This window comes from Sphaeramia orbicularis, chromosome 21 (genome assembly GCF_902148855.1).
Source record: "Sphaeramia orbicularis chromosome 21, fSphaOr1.1, whole genome shotgun sequence".
Taxonomy (NCBI): Eukaryota; Metazoa; Chordata; class Actinopteri; order Kurtiformes; family Apogonidae; genus Sphaeramia; species Sphaeramia orbicularis.
In genome coordinates this window covers 52,324,691-52,341,370 of record NC_043977.1, presented here as the reverse complement: position 1 = coordinate 52,341,370, position 16,680 = coordinate 52,324,691, and the positions used below count along the sequence as shown (strand labels likewise).

Genomic DNA, 16,680 nt, shown 5'->3' with positions numbered 1-16,680 from the left:
CACTTTGTCACTCATTTTAAATCTGATTAAATTCATCTTTAATCAACCCCAACGCCACGACACAAATTCAAACCATCCAATTCTAAAATGTGATCCAGTTTTAAGTTTATGCAGTTAAGGAGTTTTATCTTTTAGAATAGTTGCCTTTTCATCATGGACTGAGCGAAATAACTGAGTGTCTTGCAGTCCCAGTTGAGTTTTATAATGCTACTGAATTTCTGTAAAGACAGTGGCTTTGGTAAGGAGACTCATATGGAGTTGAACAGGACGACTCGGCCAACTCTCCACATGACAGTGAATGAAATGTACCAAGGCTCCAACTAACAGATTTCTGTCACCAGATGTTTCCAGAGGATGGAAATTTTGGCCTCCACACCTCCACTGTCTGCCAAATGGATTCGCAAAGTGTCTGGAGTCAGATATATATCTGATGATATACGGTGGCTCCTATCATTTGGCCATATTACCCCAGCCATTGAACCAAGAAATGTGTTTCAAAGGAGGGTAAATTACTTGATCTTATCTCATATCAAGAGTACCTATATTTTAACTAGTTACCACAAATATTTGAAGTGGTGTCACTAATTTACTTAAATTTGGTAAGCAACAAAGACTGTGTATAAGACGTAGAGGTAGTTACCATTACGTCACTTACTGGTGTTTGAACTGTTGTTTTTAAGCAAGGAATTAGTGTTTTGGGTGAAGCCAGAGGTGACCATATTATACAGACCATAGGGGTGGGGCTGCAGGAGTGGGAGGGATCATGAGAAAGTCAATCAGAATCAGAATAGTTTATTAATCCCAGGGGGAAATTATTGTAAATGAATCAAGTTTTAGTTTTACTCAAGTATATATGACTCATGTGGCTTTAAAAAGTCCAAGTTTGACATGCAAAGATTTTTTTTTTCTTTTTGGCACAGTATAAAAGTCTTAAACAATGTAATTAATGTTAAATACATTAACCATCCAGATTTGGTACAACAGTAAACTTTATTGGGTCATTTGCTGATGTTATTGGTGGAATTTATTAACATAACTACAGTAAAACTGTGGATCAGGAACATGTATTGTATTCTTTGTTTGCTTAATTTTATTTTGTTTCAAATATCAACATTTAAAACCAAAAACAACAAGGAAAAACATTAAAAAAACAAAAAAACAAAAAAAACCTATTTGAAAAAGAGCAGGATGATGTTGAATTTATATACTCCCGCCCCCTATTCAGTAAACAGAACCTCTGAAAGGCTGCCAAACCTGTCACTCAAACCCAGACAGTGGACATCTTGTTAATTCTCGTTAATGGAGTTATAATTTAAAAATGAATAATCAGAATCCTCATTTCAGGGTTCACATATAACAAATGAGACCAGAATAATGGAAAAAAAGACTTCGTATTTAAAGAGAGAACTTCAATGTAAGTCTGAACTGTTTTGAAGCCAATCCCAGTGGCTTTCAGCAGTGTTACACCTACAATGTCATATTTTGTAAACCCACTTTCATTAGTCTTTGGTACGTTTATTTGTGTATTTGGACCCTAATAGTTCATAAAGTTCGAATCTGAACCCTCCAGGTGCGGCAAAGCTATCTTTATATTCATGTTGGCAAAAATTGAGTGAATTTCTACAACCTGTTTTAATTCCTTCTTAATTTGTTACGTCTATAACTAGTTAGGTCACGACATTTGCACATATAAGGTCAAGACGTCTGACGAACATTTCTCTGACTACGCCATAATTGTTTGTCAGCAGCAGCGGTTGTAGTCCATACCGAAAATATGTCCAAACTTTTAGCTGATTACCTAAAATTTTCAGTTGTTGGTCGTATTAATGAACACAAGTGGCTGGACAGGACAGAGAAGCACGGTCAACAGCCTGGAGGGGGTGGAGCATTTGCATTTAAAGGGCCAGTGCTCAAAATGACTTTTCTGGTGTTATTACTCAGAAATAGGGTTAAAAATGGAGTTGTGGAGTTGAATTAATGAAGAATTCAGACCCAAGCAGTGTATTTACAGTTTATGCAGACAACAGGGAAATGTTTTAAATTGAATAATTCTATTTTAAAAAAGGTAAATATCATTCCTTTAACATTCCTCCACACTGGCTTCATTTTAGAGACATGGCCCTGGCCATTTAACAAGCAAGCATATTCATAAAAGTGCACTATGTAACACTGAAACTTTAACATGATGTTTATGTTGGAGTTTTCTGACTCTGTCTCAGCTAACAGAATCTACTACTGCAGCTGGAGAGAAGCAGAAAAGAACAAAACAAGATTTAAGGTCTAAGTATAAGGAATCTGGCAAAAAAAATCCCATCTTGCAACATAGTAACAGTAATCAGTGCACAGGCTGCTATCATGCAGACAATCGAGACAATTTGGGAAGGTTCTCATCTCTTCAAATATATTACAAAATTGGAGATAAAATGTCTCAGAGCCAGTGATAGAGTATTTGGCGCCATATTTAGGCTGATTAGTGACTGTGACAATCATGACGTACGTCTCAAATCATATTTACTGATCAAACCTTAAATTCAGCCTAGAGGCGTTTCATACACTCTGCTTATTAATTTAAGTATTTGGCTTCATTCGTCACATGTCTGGCTGTCTGGAAATCTAATGTACTGTTACTTCAGTTTACACCACTCACTGTCACCAAACATGTGTCCTGTACAGACTGTGTACTTGTTGACTCAACCTAATGTACTGTTCCATAAACAGTCCATGTGTGCACGTCACATGAGCCTCAAGCTAGCTCGTCATTATGAATATTTTCCAGATCTAACCAACAGAAACAACACCCGTATACAGGATATGGCATTTGAGCAACCTTGGATCCAGTTGACATAAATGTCACGGATGTTTTTGATGTCTGACAGGCACATGTCTGGGCTGTATGTTGGTTGTCTCCGTATCCTGTTTGTGTCACTCTTGGCTCACGGCGAGACAAATTTACCATGACATAAGATATCAATAGTGTGAATCAGCACTGGTCTTTTGATATCATGGCGGCCATCTGTCACAAAGCTCCATCATTTCCTTTTTTTCCTTCCATACTTGTTATTTTTAAGAAAGAACATTTGGATTTAGAGAGTTAGAGGTATACTAAAATAATGACACGAAATATATGAAGAGTTGTCTGGATTGACTCAAATGCTTGAGTTGAAACAGAGGACACATGGGGACATTTGTGGACTTTTGATTTCTTGCAGCAGCATCGAAAAAAGTAGATTTCAAGTCATCCAATGTAATGGTAAACAAAATGTGTTTTTTATCTGCTTCCCAGGAACAGAGGAGCAACAGTTGTTGTGATCCTTTGCAGAGACTGGTTTGTATGCACATAAATAGACACTGATGTAATGTGTGTAACCTCCTTCTGATCTAGCAGCTGTCTCCCCACATAACTCAATGTGTCAGCCTGATAAACATGAGCCTGTATATTTGTTGAAGCTGCAGCATGTGCTCCTGGAAAAACCCTGAATATCAATAAGATAAATCAGTTTGTCCTCTTATAGAACTATAGAACCAAACCAAACAATATAATTAATCAAAGATCATATTAATTGGAAGTTTGTGCCAAGACTAACACTACAAGATGATGATTTAACTATGTCTTATCTTAGAGGTGTTGATAATTGGATTCCTTGTCATTGTGCTGTCTTTACTCTAATGATTTTGTTATATAATATAAATAATATTATACTAACTAAATCTAGCCTTTGGTCTATTATAAACAGCTTTACTGCATGAGGATATGATTTCAAAAGCCCAATAATCTCATATATCTTTTTCCACTGTCACTAAAATAATGTTTGATTGTTCTCTTTTATATGCTTTGCTTTTTGTTTCCAAGACTTTTATACTATGCCAGAAAGTTACAAAAAAAAACATCTTTGCATGGCAAACTTGGACTTTTTAAGGCCACATGAGTCTTACATACTTGAGTAAAACTGATTGATGTCAGACAACAAAATATTAACTGATGAAAATATATTTTGTACCAGTTAAACTGTGAAATATTTATTATTTAATGAGAATGTGGTATGTATTAAATGTACAGAATGCTCAATGGATTGACAGTAAAAGATGTATAAGAGACTCCATCAGACTAAATAATATATTTTACAACATAAAAACATCAACAGTGGATTTATTAATGTCATAAAACATTGGCCAAATGGAGTACTTTTTTGAGCATTTCGTAAGACAGTTGAAATAAAATGAACTTCATGATATTAATGACCTGCGGTGGGGGGTTTGTTGAGTTCAGGCTCTCCTGGGAAGTGTGACTGCAAAAGCCCTGATGGGACTGGTAAAGTGGGAAGTCCTCCTCAGAGTCATCGGGGCCTGCCAGATAGCTGCCACTGCCCTGGGGGCCCCCGGCACTGCCACTACCACATGAAGAGTAGCTGAGCCTCGACATGGAGCGAGATGGAAGAGCTCGGCTGTCTGTGTACGCAAAGTCATCTGGAAATAAAAATGAAAGTGAATTAACACAATGAACACTTCTTAAAAAAAATTATTTTAAGGCTAACATGCTTTAACCAGTCCCTCCAGAAAGACGCAATATGCAATCACACAATTCAATGCATTTTTTTCCAAAAAGAGCACATATTCACCACAATAATAGCATATTTCTGCACAGAATACACAAAATATGCAGGGATCCCATGATTTCATAATCCCTGCAGTTTTCCGCTTACAGTTGAAAAAATATTGCACTGTAACTTGACACTGGTAGTGATGAAACATGCAAAGCACAACGTCATCAGCTTGGGTGTCCACAGAATGTAAACTAACCGTGAGCCTCAGAAAAAAATCCTGCAAGATGATGAAAAATGCAGCTCATTTGACAGAGCAAACCAGTACCTGATGTCATACACGAAAGTGGTTCATACTATTTTGCACCCCATACAATTGTATATTGGAACATATAAGAAAATCGATGCTGGAGCCACTTTTCCTGTGTGAAACATTTGAAAATGGTTTCTGCTGCAGCAATAATAATATGAACATAAAGGATGGCCTGTTCTATGTAATTTTTGTGAAGCAGGAAGCAGTTATTTTATTTTTGACACTTGTGACTCAGGAATGCTGAAGCCATGTTTCAGCCATGCTTAGAAAATAAAGAACTAAAACAGAACCATCACTTTCTGTGATGTAGTGTATGCTTATTTCTTGTATGTTTGCTTATCATAGGATGTAATTAGACATTTTTCATTTAGTAGTAGCCTAGTTAGAACAGGGTTTAGGAGAAAAATCATTTTTTTTCATTGAAATGCATATTTTTCCAGTTCCCACATGTTTTCACAACTGCATGAATTTTTTTTTTTTTTTTTTTTTTTTTTTTTACAAATTTCCATAATTTCACTGCATAAAATCACATGAAAACCCCACATATTCCATCGCATAATCAAAGATTTATTTCTGGAGGGACTGTTTAATAGGTAAGAAAAAGCTACCTTGACAATAGGTGTTTCCCAAGTACTGTTTTATTTAAAAGTTCACACAACTCAAGATCACATAGAATACCCAGATGTTGTTCTTGTCTGTTAGGTTAAACCAAAGATGCACTGGTTGGTGACATGTGGACTTAGCTGCGAATATCACCAGATGCATTTTGTGCTATTCTTAAAGGCCACGGTGGCTTCTGGTTGATTGTGGGAATACGTTTGGGAGCCAAAGGTGAAATCTAACAGAGCCAAGGAGGAAAGTTCACAAGCACCAACCGTTCCAATTACAGACAGACTGGTGTGCTTAGGAAGTCCGTTCTCTGGGACCGTTCTTACTCAGACTGTACTCATCGAGTTCACAAGTCTGAACTCAGCGAACTTGATACTGAGCAATAACTATAATTATACTGATTCTACAGTATGCTCGTTAGACATGAAAATAGCGTGTTGACAGATTGATTAGTTTTTAGATTAAAATTTTTAGAATGTTGTGTATTATAGGATGGGTAATGCATTACCTTGTTCTTGAATGATTCCCATGCCCATCCCATGGCTGAAGTCAAGACCAGCGTCTGTACTGAACCCCAGACCTTTGCGTTGCTCCTCAAAAATGTTGTGGAACACAGAGGCCATATCAGCCTCAGCAAGCATCGACTCCCTCTTAGCTACATCTGTGGGCGTGATCTCATTGGGGCTGGGAGCCTGGAAGTGAGGATGTACAAAGGTGAGTGTTGTTGGAGCCACTGGATGGGGACAACCTGATCACATGCTTCAGGATTAGAAACAGTTTCAGGGGAAGAAAGTTACTGAAAGGACTTGAGTTGTTATTCAAGTATGATTAGGTTATAAAATAACAAGAAAAAAAAAACATGCACTAACAATTTTAATGTTATGTTATGTATTTACACAGATTAGTGATATCTCAACTAAAGTAAATACATTAAGGGTCAGTTCTTTTATTATTAATGACAATAATGACACACGCAAGTAAAATCAGCAAATACTATTGTAACTAGATTAAATTAAAAATTAAAAGCATTTTAACTCTGGATGAAATGCTTAAATATGATGAATAAATAAATATATAAAGACAAGGGAAATGATTCCTCTCCTATGTTTCCATGTGTTTAATAGGCTGGGTTACAACAATCAGACTTTTGCATACTAGGCTCTAAATACATTACTCTGGCTCACAACTAAGCGTATCTTTGTTGCATAATTAAATCAACTAAAATTGTTGTTTAGTAAATCCAAATGTCCAAATTTGGATCAGTCTACTTTAGGTTTAACACTTAAGTGAAGAGATATTTTAAAAACACATCATACTCTGATAATAAATCTATCTTGTAAACCAAAATTGAATACAGCTGATTTAAACAGGAGATTCTTGCTCGCTCACACTAAAAATAAGTAAATCTGTAAAAAATAAAGTTGTGTAGTAGTAGTATGTATAAAGAATCAGAGATCCATATTAACTTTCAGCTGTTTTGCATCTTCACACACACCGTTGTTTATGTTGGGCTTTCAGATAATACTGGACGACGCAGATGCACAGGCTTTAGTTTGTCATTAAGCTGTGCAGCAACCAAAAAGAAAAAAAAAACAAAAAACAAACACACAGGTGCTTGTGTCTGTCTCCATATGTGTCAGTGACCTCAGTCTCCTAAAGGTCACACTGACATGTACACCTACGTATAAGACCTATATTTGGTTTTTCAGGCGCATACTCACTGCGTGTGACTCCATCCTTTCCTAATCTCTTCATTTCCCACATGGATACACACAAAGTGGAGTTCTTAAAAATCTTCCCTTTAGGAGATGTTTTTTTTTTCTTCCAAAAAACACACACACATTTTTGCCCCTGAAACAATGGGGCATTGGATTTTGGATTTGTACATCCTGGTTTAGTGGAATGACCTCCTGAGTCAACTAAACAGAATAGAGCTATTGTTAATGTTATCAGTAACACCTGTGGTTCACTCAGATATCTGCTGTAAAAAACTTTCTTTTCACCTCCTTTGAGAAAAATTTTTCGGCTGAATTAATGGAAAATATGGGTGAACAGTCGCCATGTTTGACAGTTGGTCCAGTTAAGCTCTTGGACAGGTTTCTGAACCAGTGTCTTGGCAAAAACTAAACAGCATCTTAAAACTCATCAGAGTTGAGTCTGTCCTTTAGATTTATCTGTCACAATTTCTTAAATTGTTTTGTTCATTAACCTCAACAATGCATACATTTTAAGAATGAAATCTCCTCAAATGTAAGTTTAAGGTTAAATTGGAATTCAAAGATTTAGTGTGACCGAAATAAATGTAAACTCGGTTTACACTTGAAACTATATTTAAGGTTAAAGATAAAGGATCATGTCTTCATTTTAATCCTGCTGTAGGTGAATTAGGAGTCTGTACTTCAAGATCATGTACAAGACTTACGTACTGAACCTTTAAAGTTTGGTACAACCCAGCCACAGAATAATGTTAACACTGTTCCACTACCAATGTGATTCCTAAACTCTAAAGCCCCTGAGACCTACTTTTATACTTCTTGAGGCTCCCTACATATTTATATTTGGCATTAAAAGTTGCCTTGTGTTGGATTCTGTTAATGAGCTGTCAAGATATGTTATTGTTGTGCCACACGACCATAAATATATGAGTATTGTGGCCAAAAGCACTAATATAATATATTCTTGTCAAACCAGACAATGTTTGGCAAAGAACTAAGACCAAAATGAGCTGCAGAAGAAACAAACAGAGAACCTCTTGTATGAAGACATGCAGATGGGTTTAGGTTTTGGTGGTAGTGTGTGTATGTGTGTATTTGTATGTGTGTGTGTGTGTGTGTTGCGTGTTTGGGGGGGGGGGGGGGCGCTCATTCTACCTGATTTGACCGTCCTCCTGATTCAATGAGGTAGTCACCCAGATCACCCAAATCACCCAGATCGAGATCAAAAGGGTCCACAGTTAGCCGCCTTTTGGTCTTTTTCATCTTGGAATTCCAGCAAAAGAGCCCATCACCAACAAAATGACAGAAAAGGAATAAAAAGAACAACGAGACAGGAAAGAAAAGGAGTGAACCCCAAGGTTATCCCATTTGAATGCAATGAGATTATTAAATCTGCAGGATATCACCAAATTACTGTCATTTATATTATGTCTACCATTACAGGCAAATAATTAGGCTGTGAGCCCTGTCTTTATGAGGACATCTGGAATGCTGCTCTATGTGGCTCTCAAACATTTGGACTCTTAAAGCCTTGTGTTGTCACATCATCCATTCTGTTCATATGTACTCCATTAGGACACTGATCAACTGTAAAAACTCAGCAGGAGTGTCAATGTTACTTATTTGTTATGTTAAAAACAAACAAACAAACAAAAAAAACAGAGTTCAAAGATCAGTAAAATGCTCATAATGCAGTGGTGTTTTAGGGACACTAGAGGGCACTCTGTTTAAGTGAAAACCCTCAGAGGAAATGAAGCCCTCTGAGTATATATATTTAAATAAAGTCCATTCATATCAGATAAAAAATAAAACCTAAATGTGTTGTCACACCGGAAGCAAAAATAAAGTGCTCAGAGGCTAAGAAAAGCTCAAAACTGCTGGTAGTAATTTTTTTTTCTTCTCACAGCGGCTGCAGTGATTGAAAATAAACAGAGCTTAGCTTCTACATTACACAGAGACTGTGGTATAAACAATAGTTGTCTAAGCTTTATGATGAATTCCAGTGGACTCTGTACACTTTTTACAATCTCAAGACTTGGACCAGAGGCTCTTTCAACTTTACCCTAGCTCTTTTATGTGTGTGATTATGTATGACAGGCTGGAATTTACCCACAATACACCACGGCCTGCACACGGTTTGACTATGCCTAACCTTAGTCAACCTTAGTCATCACTAGCTGTCAAGGCTTTACCAGTTATTTTCACGAGGACTGGTCTAGATCATGTCGATAACTGTGCAGAAGACACCTCTGCTTTCCAGAGGAGGGACCTGTCAACATGATGAAGTTCAGCGCTGACGGCAGCAGAGCCATATGGCTGCTTCAAAAACATGTGCACACACAAATACCGCATGTCACTTGTTACAGATTGAACTGTCTGTGTTACAAATGGTCTTTGTTTTTCCTTCACTACATCATCTTTTAATTAAGAAACAGGAAATGCGTTAGGTGTGCACAACAAATCATACAGAGCATTGTCTGAGGGGTTTTCTTGTGTTGCGGTGGCAGCATTATTAGTGCAAAACAGCAGAACTGCTACTGCTAATAACGTCAGAGTACAAACTGATATCTGTTTCTTGTGTTATGTACATATCACTAGACTGTGTTCTGCTGGAAACAAACTCGCTAAAATTTTAGGCCTCAGCAAACAGCTGCAAATAAAATAGCCACTTATTTTAATTCTCTCCAGAAGAATTATGCCCTATGAGAGAAAATGAGAGTTGTTTTTCTTACCCCTTTATAGTTTTGTGAATCTGCCGGATCCATACTGTGCTCCCCGTATCCATCTGCTGAGAAAGGAAGCAGACATGTCAGTGTTTACTTCAGCGTTTTTTTTGTTTGTTTTTTTTTTACAATCATTCACAGTGTACAGTTTTTGGAAAGTAGCACCGTGGTAACATCATCCAGGGGATGCATTTGCATTTTGTTATTAAGACAAACATTAAGCAAAGTGGGCTCCATAATTCAGATCTTTCAGACTTTATTAGTCATATCTGTAAATGTAGCTTTATAACAGTAGAGTATGAACAGATGATATCAAAGTCTCTCTAAAAAGCACACACAAACATCTAAATGAAAATAAACACTCATCGGTGTGACAGAAACCTAGTCCAAATACAGTTGTTTTCTGCAGTTTGGACCATTTCTTACACTGTGTATTTGTACTGCTTTAGCTAGCCTCATTAACTATAACATTACAAATGCAAAATTGTTAGCAAAATCCCAAACTTTACTTTGATAACACCGAAGAGTCTATATGGAATATTCGTGTACTTCCATTTGTGCTGTGCTGCTGTTTTGTTTGTGGAGCTGTTCATTTTTGACAATAGCTAACTCCATTTCAAAGCTAATGTTTGTCTTGGTTGCTTACATCCATAATAATTATCACAGCGCACAGATTTTTATGTAAAGATTTCGGGTTACACTTTCCATATAAATCCTTACTCCTGCTTCCTTCCATTTGTTCTTCTGTTTCTCTTCAGCAACAAAGTAAAACACTTAATTAGCAAAATTGTTAGCTAAATTTGCTAACCCCCAAAACTGACAGAATTTCCAGCAAAACACAGATTCTGACAGAAAAAATGTATGAGTGTAAAAGTAAGAGCAAATCTTCCTTACTGAAACTGAAATTCTAATAACATGCATTACATTGTGGCCCTGTAGTCGACATAAATGATAAATGTCTGCTTTTGGGAAACTGGGGTCGTTTGACAAATGGAGAGACATGGGTCAAGCGAGGTAGAGAGTGAGTGGAGAGAGAGAGACAGCAGCATTAGCAAGAACAAAGTAGTTGATAGGAGACATAAAATGTAATTAATTTCATGGTTATTTCACAGCAGTTATGTTCTAAATCTCTATAAATGTGCACGATAGACTGCATATAAGTATTGGTCAAACCCTCTAGGTCACCTGTTTGTGAAGTGCTAATCCAAAGCCTCAGTAAGTGCCTGTGACTTTACTATGCATAGGTTTTTGGCTTTGGTTAATCTAAACAGGTTAATTATTCAAAAAGTCACCCTTTCTGAACTTGTGACAAAGGAGAAATTTGGTTGTAAACATGTTTATTTTTGTTGCCAAGTCCATTTTAACATGGTCTTCTGTGATTCGCTTTTGAATGCAGAGCCCAGTGCAGATTTTGACACCTCTGCAGTGGCTCCACTTTACAGCTGCAGAGTTTGCAGCTTAATGTGCACTGAGGAACAGCAAGGCATGATGGGATAGCTAGACAGATAACTAATAGCTAATTGGATTTTTTTTTTTGTGGTTTTTTTTTAATTGTTTTGCAGAAGTTGTTGCACACCAGATCTTATCTCATAAAGACGCACACATCCACCGGTGACCAAAACCATCAACTGATGTAAAATGTTTAATACCTGTTTATTCACTAATCCTATCAATACATGTAAATAACTGGTGTAAAATACAGTTTGTCATCTTTTCATGGTCATCCGATATGACCCATCTGGACATTCAGAGGCTCCATAGTGAACGTGGAAACACTGTCATCTTCTACAACATTGATTCACCAGTAAAACCAATGGAGTTGGATCAATGACAGCAGATGGAGACACTGGGTTTATGTTCAGTTATTGATATATTTTACTGAAAAAGTCACTTTTTCTTCAGTTTTCTGTGTTTTGAAATAAACACACTCAACTTTACTCTGAGCTTTTATGAACATCTACAAGATTAGCAAATTAAATGTAAAAAAAAAAAAATACCTGACTGAAAAAAAAACACAGAATACAGAAGATAATAATGCAGTAAATGGTGATAAATCACTTAAGGAAAGTTAAATACAGAAAAATTCATTTGGGAACTGACACAAAAGTAACACTGGGTCCTTATGGGTTAAACAGAACAAGGGCCTATTCAAACCCAACAGCAGAAAATATACATTAAATCACAGTATTTCCAGTTTTGGTGAAAAATAATTTCCAATACTTTTACTATTATATCAAGAAAATCCTAAAATCTGTAAATGTTGTGCGTTTTGGGTTTCATGAGCTAAACATTTCTATACAATAAAATATAAATGAATGGCAATGACCACTGTACATCTTGAAGAAATTACATCTTGAATGTGGAATTACAAACATAGCACACGAGCAGGAATGCAGTGTGTGTTCAAATACTCGTAATTAGAGTGTTTATGGGTGACTTGCATTTCTATGTTACAGTTTCCTCTTGAATAGGCAGAAGGAGAGAATCTGAGCACGACGTAAAATGCAGAGCAAACATTACAGGCTTCAGCTTTCCAGATCAAAAGAGTATGTGTAAAGCACATGAACAACAATGCAAAAGTGTTTCTTTAAAAGGCATTTCCAGCATCAGTTAAATGTCAGTCACAGCACCAGTCTGAAGAAAGAATTTGCAGATGTAGACACATTACACTAACAAGTGCTTTACAATGATTCCAATAAAAGTACTTAATGGGACTTTTTAAGCAAGTACTTGTTTTTATTAAAATGTCCCTGGCTGTAATTCTACTGATGGGAGACTGGAAATGAAAAGTCCAGCGGCGAGCGCTGATGGTGCCAGCCTAACCAGAACCTTTTGGTCACTTTCCAAACCACTATAACTACTGCATTAGAAACCCAAGCCTAGAAAGTTTTGATGTATCATTCCGGTGATTTAATGTTCATCAATTACATTATTTAATACCAAAATAAAATATCAAATGATTTGTTCTCAAACTTAGGATGCCGAATATAAGAGGGAAGTATGAGTAAATTAAGCAGTGTGAAAGTCAAAGAGAGTAAGACCACACACATGGCTGGATTAACATACAGGGAGGTCCCAAAGGAAACAATGATTGAAAAATGAGTCATGAGTCCACGGCCGTCCATCCCACAAAGTCAAAATTACTTCTTATACACAGCATAGACTGAGCTGCCACAATATATGTTATGGATGGGTGCAGAAATACTTATGAAATATTTATATTTTTCACATTTTAGTGTGAAAAAAATTATAACTTCAATAAAGGGAAATGTTCATGTGCTCAATGTCCTTTTTTCAGATATGGAGGATGTATTTAGATTGAGGTGTAGTGTGTAAGGTTCAAAAGCATCTAACTGTAGACACTCAGTAGAATATGGGTGCTTCTATGAAACTGGTCCCTAAAAACAGGACATGGGGGCTAAAAATTCAAACCAGATGTAAACGAATGTTATGAAGCAAGTTTGGAAGCACTTTGGGTTTATTTTAAAAATATTTACTGAGATAAAAAAGAAACCATTTTTCAGATAAAACACATTTTTTACTATTATTTTTATACAAATATCTGCGTGTAACACGGAAAAAAGGATGTGCTACTATTTTTTTAAAAAATATCTTTTTATTCCCTCACAGGAGTCTTTTGAGACTCAAACTAATTATGCAAGGTAGAGTGTTTCACAAAAATGGCTGCTGTTGCAAAATCACTCACGATTTATATGCGTTTAACTGGGCAGGTTCTGTATGTAACACAAGTGGACACGATGGGTTACACGCGAAACCTGGAATGAGACTGAGATTCATGAAAAACCTACATGTCTGGATTAGAAAAACAACTAGGATCTTCAAATTTAACTCAGTGTCTTTATTTATAGCACTATATAAGATCATTTACAGCCATGTTTTCCAGATCAAATGCACTGACACCTAGGTAGTTTTTCATGTCCCAATTTTGGTCCTGTTTTTGGCCCCAATATTTCATTAGAAATTCATTAATTTTTGGATGGCTCAGAGCAAGAGTATAATTTTTTTGCATTTATCTGAGGTCATCATTAGGTACATCCTGGGGGGAAATATGTCTACATTCTCTTTTTATCATTGGGTCTAAAAAGCTGGCAAAGTGCCAGGTACCAAAATGTACCCAGTTTCATAGAAGCACCCACACTCTTTATTGTATTTTTATAACTGTGTAATCACCTGGGAGTGAGAATCATTGTATTTGTTACTTTAGAATGAGCTGTTTTTTCTCCTACATTATTTTATAGTTTGAATCTCAAAATTATAAAAAAATTCCTATACAAGATTCCCATAATAGATCACACCATCGTTCAGTTTACCAAAAACAATCAACATTACCATGAGATACATGGTTTTTACTAGACAGGAACAGGATGAAAAACTGTGATCTAATGGAGTAAAAGTTTACAAATGTGATATTGGAGATATTGGTAATATAAAGCAGCATAAAATGAGAATATTCAAGTAAAGTGCAAGTACCACAAATCTGTACAGTACAATATGCTAATCCTTTTTTGATAAAATCTCAATTCTTATCTATTAGTGATATGTGATGTCTGCTGACAGATCGCTTAGATCTAGGTACTTACTTTGGACTTCAGGTATGCTCTGCGTGTCATATTCACTGGGCTCTAGGAAACAGAAGACAGAAAACATGCTTCATGAAGTGGTGTTGAATACATGCAAGAAAAATGCAAAATCAAACCTTTGTCTCTGATTAACTGTAAGGACAGACTGAGCAAAAGGAGAAAGTTCAGGTAAACCAAGGCCATCACAGGAGATCCCTCCCATCCTGTCCATCACCTGTTCGACCTGCTGCCCTTTGGCCAGCATTTTAGGCTAATCAAATCCCACACAACCGGACTTATGAACAGCTTCTTCCCCTGGGGACTGTAAACACACACAATACCTCACTGTAATGTGCAATAACCACTTACAGAATGTGTGCCTCATGTCTGGCACCTGTATGTTTACATTGTTTACCCTGTTACATTTGCACTGTTTATACTGTTTACACTGGTACATGTATGTTTACATTGTTTCTACTGTTGCATTTGCACATTTTATACTACTTTTATATTATTAAAATTTTACCCTTTCATACAGTATATCTCAAATTTACACATATTATGTTTTCACACTATTTTATATTGTATATGTTTTTTTAAATATATGTCTGAATGTTTTGTGCTGTTACTTAGATGTAATTGCACTGTTGCTGGCAGAGAACACCTCCAATTTCGTTGCACAACTGGTGTAATAACAATAAAGCCTATTCTATTCTATTCTATTCTATTCTATTCTATTCTATTCTATTCTATTCTATTCTATTCTATTCTATTCTAATGTTTCGCAAGAAATGCTGTTTAGAAAGAGCAGCAGCAGAAGCAGCACAAATCTACGGGGTGAGAGTCAGGATTAGCTGTTAATTGCTTTAAACTGTTTTGTACTTGCTTTACGTGCACAGTGACCCTGTTGGAAGCTCCAGTCTTAGATCTCATGCTGTGCACAAAGATACTGTACAAACAGGATGACACCCTGTGAGCTTTGGGGGCCCGGCGGACCACAGTACACTACATACACTAAAAAGACAGTTTAAGAGTGTGCGCATGCAGTCATGCATGTTGAATTTAATCCAGGTGGTCACATGCATGTGTACATGACTGCTGATTTCTAACCCAATGCATCTGTTTACATGCATATTTATGACTGCATTTTGTGAGGACACAGTTTGTCTGCGTGCACTCTGTGAGTTAGATTCCACATACATGACATGACAAACAAACGTTTTGTTCTCCTTCCCTCTTTCTGGCTCTTTCTCTCTGCTCTGTCTGCCTCTGGTCTGTGGAGTCCTGCAGCATTGGATCGTACAATTCCAGGCACAGAATGGGAGACATGTGACTGGATGATCACACGGCCCCCTGGGCTAAGCCAGCCAACTCACTCTGTATCCCATCCCAGAATCCTCAAGGGTGACTCAGCGTAAACAGCACCAGGAGTCTTGAATGTCTCGTCATAATTCATTGATCTCCTGTTGTTATGAGCTTATTTGTCAACCTCGAGGTGAACTGATAGGCAAGATATGCTACAGGAACACATGTGATATGGACGTGCAGAACTTCAAATAGTGGAAACAGCAGAAGACAGGTTTCCATTAAGTCTCATAATGTCATTGCATCAGACTTTAAACATTAGCAGCACACATAAACATGTCTTTTCATCACATCAGTATTTCTGGTAATAATAAAGTACTACAGGCTGTCTGTTTGCACGAGACATCTACACAGAGTGACCTCTGGAAATCTGTAATAATTTCAGCAGGGGTTTTATCTGTGACTGTGATTCAAATCTATCATATTTTTAATTGTCAAGGTAAAAATTCAACAACAAATTCCCTTCCATAGTTTCACCTTCCTGAACACCTTAACTGTTTGGTTCAGACTCATAAACTTTTCCATCCAGACCAAGGTGGACCAAACAGTCCAACCAAAAAAGGGGTTCTCAGCATGCTGAACTGGTAAACTGTACAAACTACAAAGTTTTTTTAGAAACATACAGATTTTTCTTTTTAATGCTGCAGAAACAAAATGGTAGCAGACTGACAGATGAAGAGATGGATGGACATGCTTATTGTTATGTTCTGCTGTACAGTATTATATTCCAGAAAATAAGTCCTGCCCTAAGTCCTGTGAGAACAAGGCTTACGCTGTCGGGGGTTGACAGCAAGGGTGTATCCCCGAAATCCCCCAAATCCTCTGCTCCCCCAACCA

The 16,680-nt window shown here is 36.9% G+C and overlaps 1 protein-coding gene across 3 annotated transcripts in view; it reads right to left on the bottom strand.

The window, feature by feature from the left end:
- LOC115412653 (melanophilin-like) overlaps positions 1-16,680 on the bottom strand; it is a 64,800-nt gene that overhangs the window by 18,649 nt on the left and 29,471 nt on the right. For 2 of the 3 annotated variants that reach the window (XM_030125269.1, XM_030125270.1), the window contains exons 5-9: positions 14,500-14,541; positions 9,908-9,963; positions 8,331-8,438; positions 5,969-6,152; positions 4,241-4,464 (exon numbers count right to left, since the gene is read on the bottom strand). In XM_030125269.1, the coding sequence (XP_029981129.1) occupies positions 4,241-4,464; positions 5,969-6,152; positions 8,331-8,438; positions 9,908-9,963; positions 14,500-14,541 (614 nt within the window). The remainder of the gene's footprint in view (positions 1-4,240; positions 4,465-5,968; positions 6,153-8,330; positions 8,439-9,907; positions 9,964-14,499; positions 14,542-16,680) is intronic. The other variant, XM_030125271.1, reaches the window with a different exon arrangement.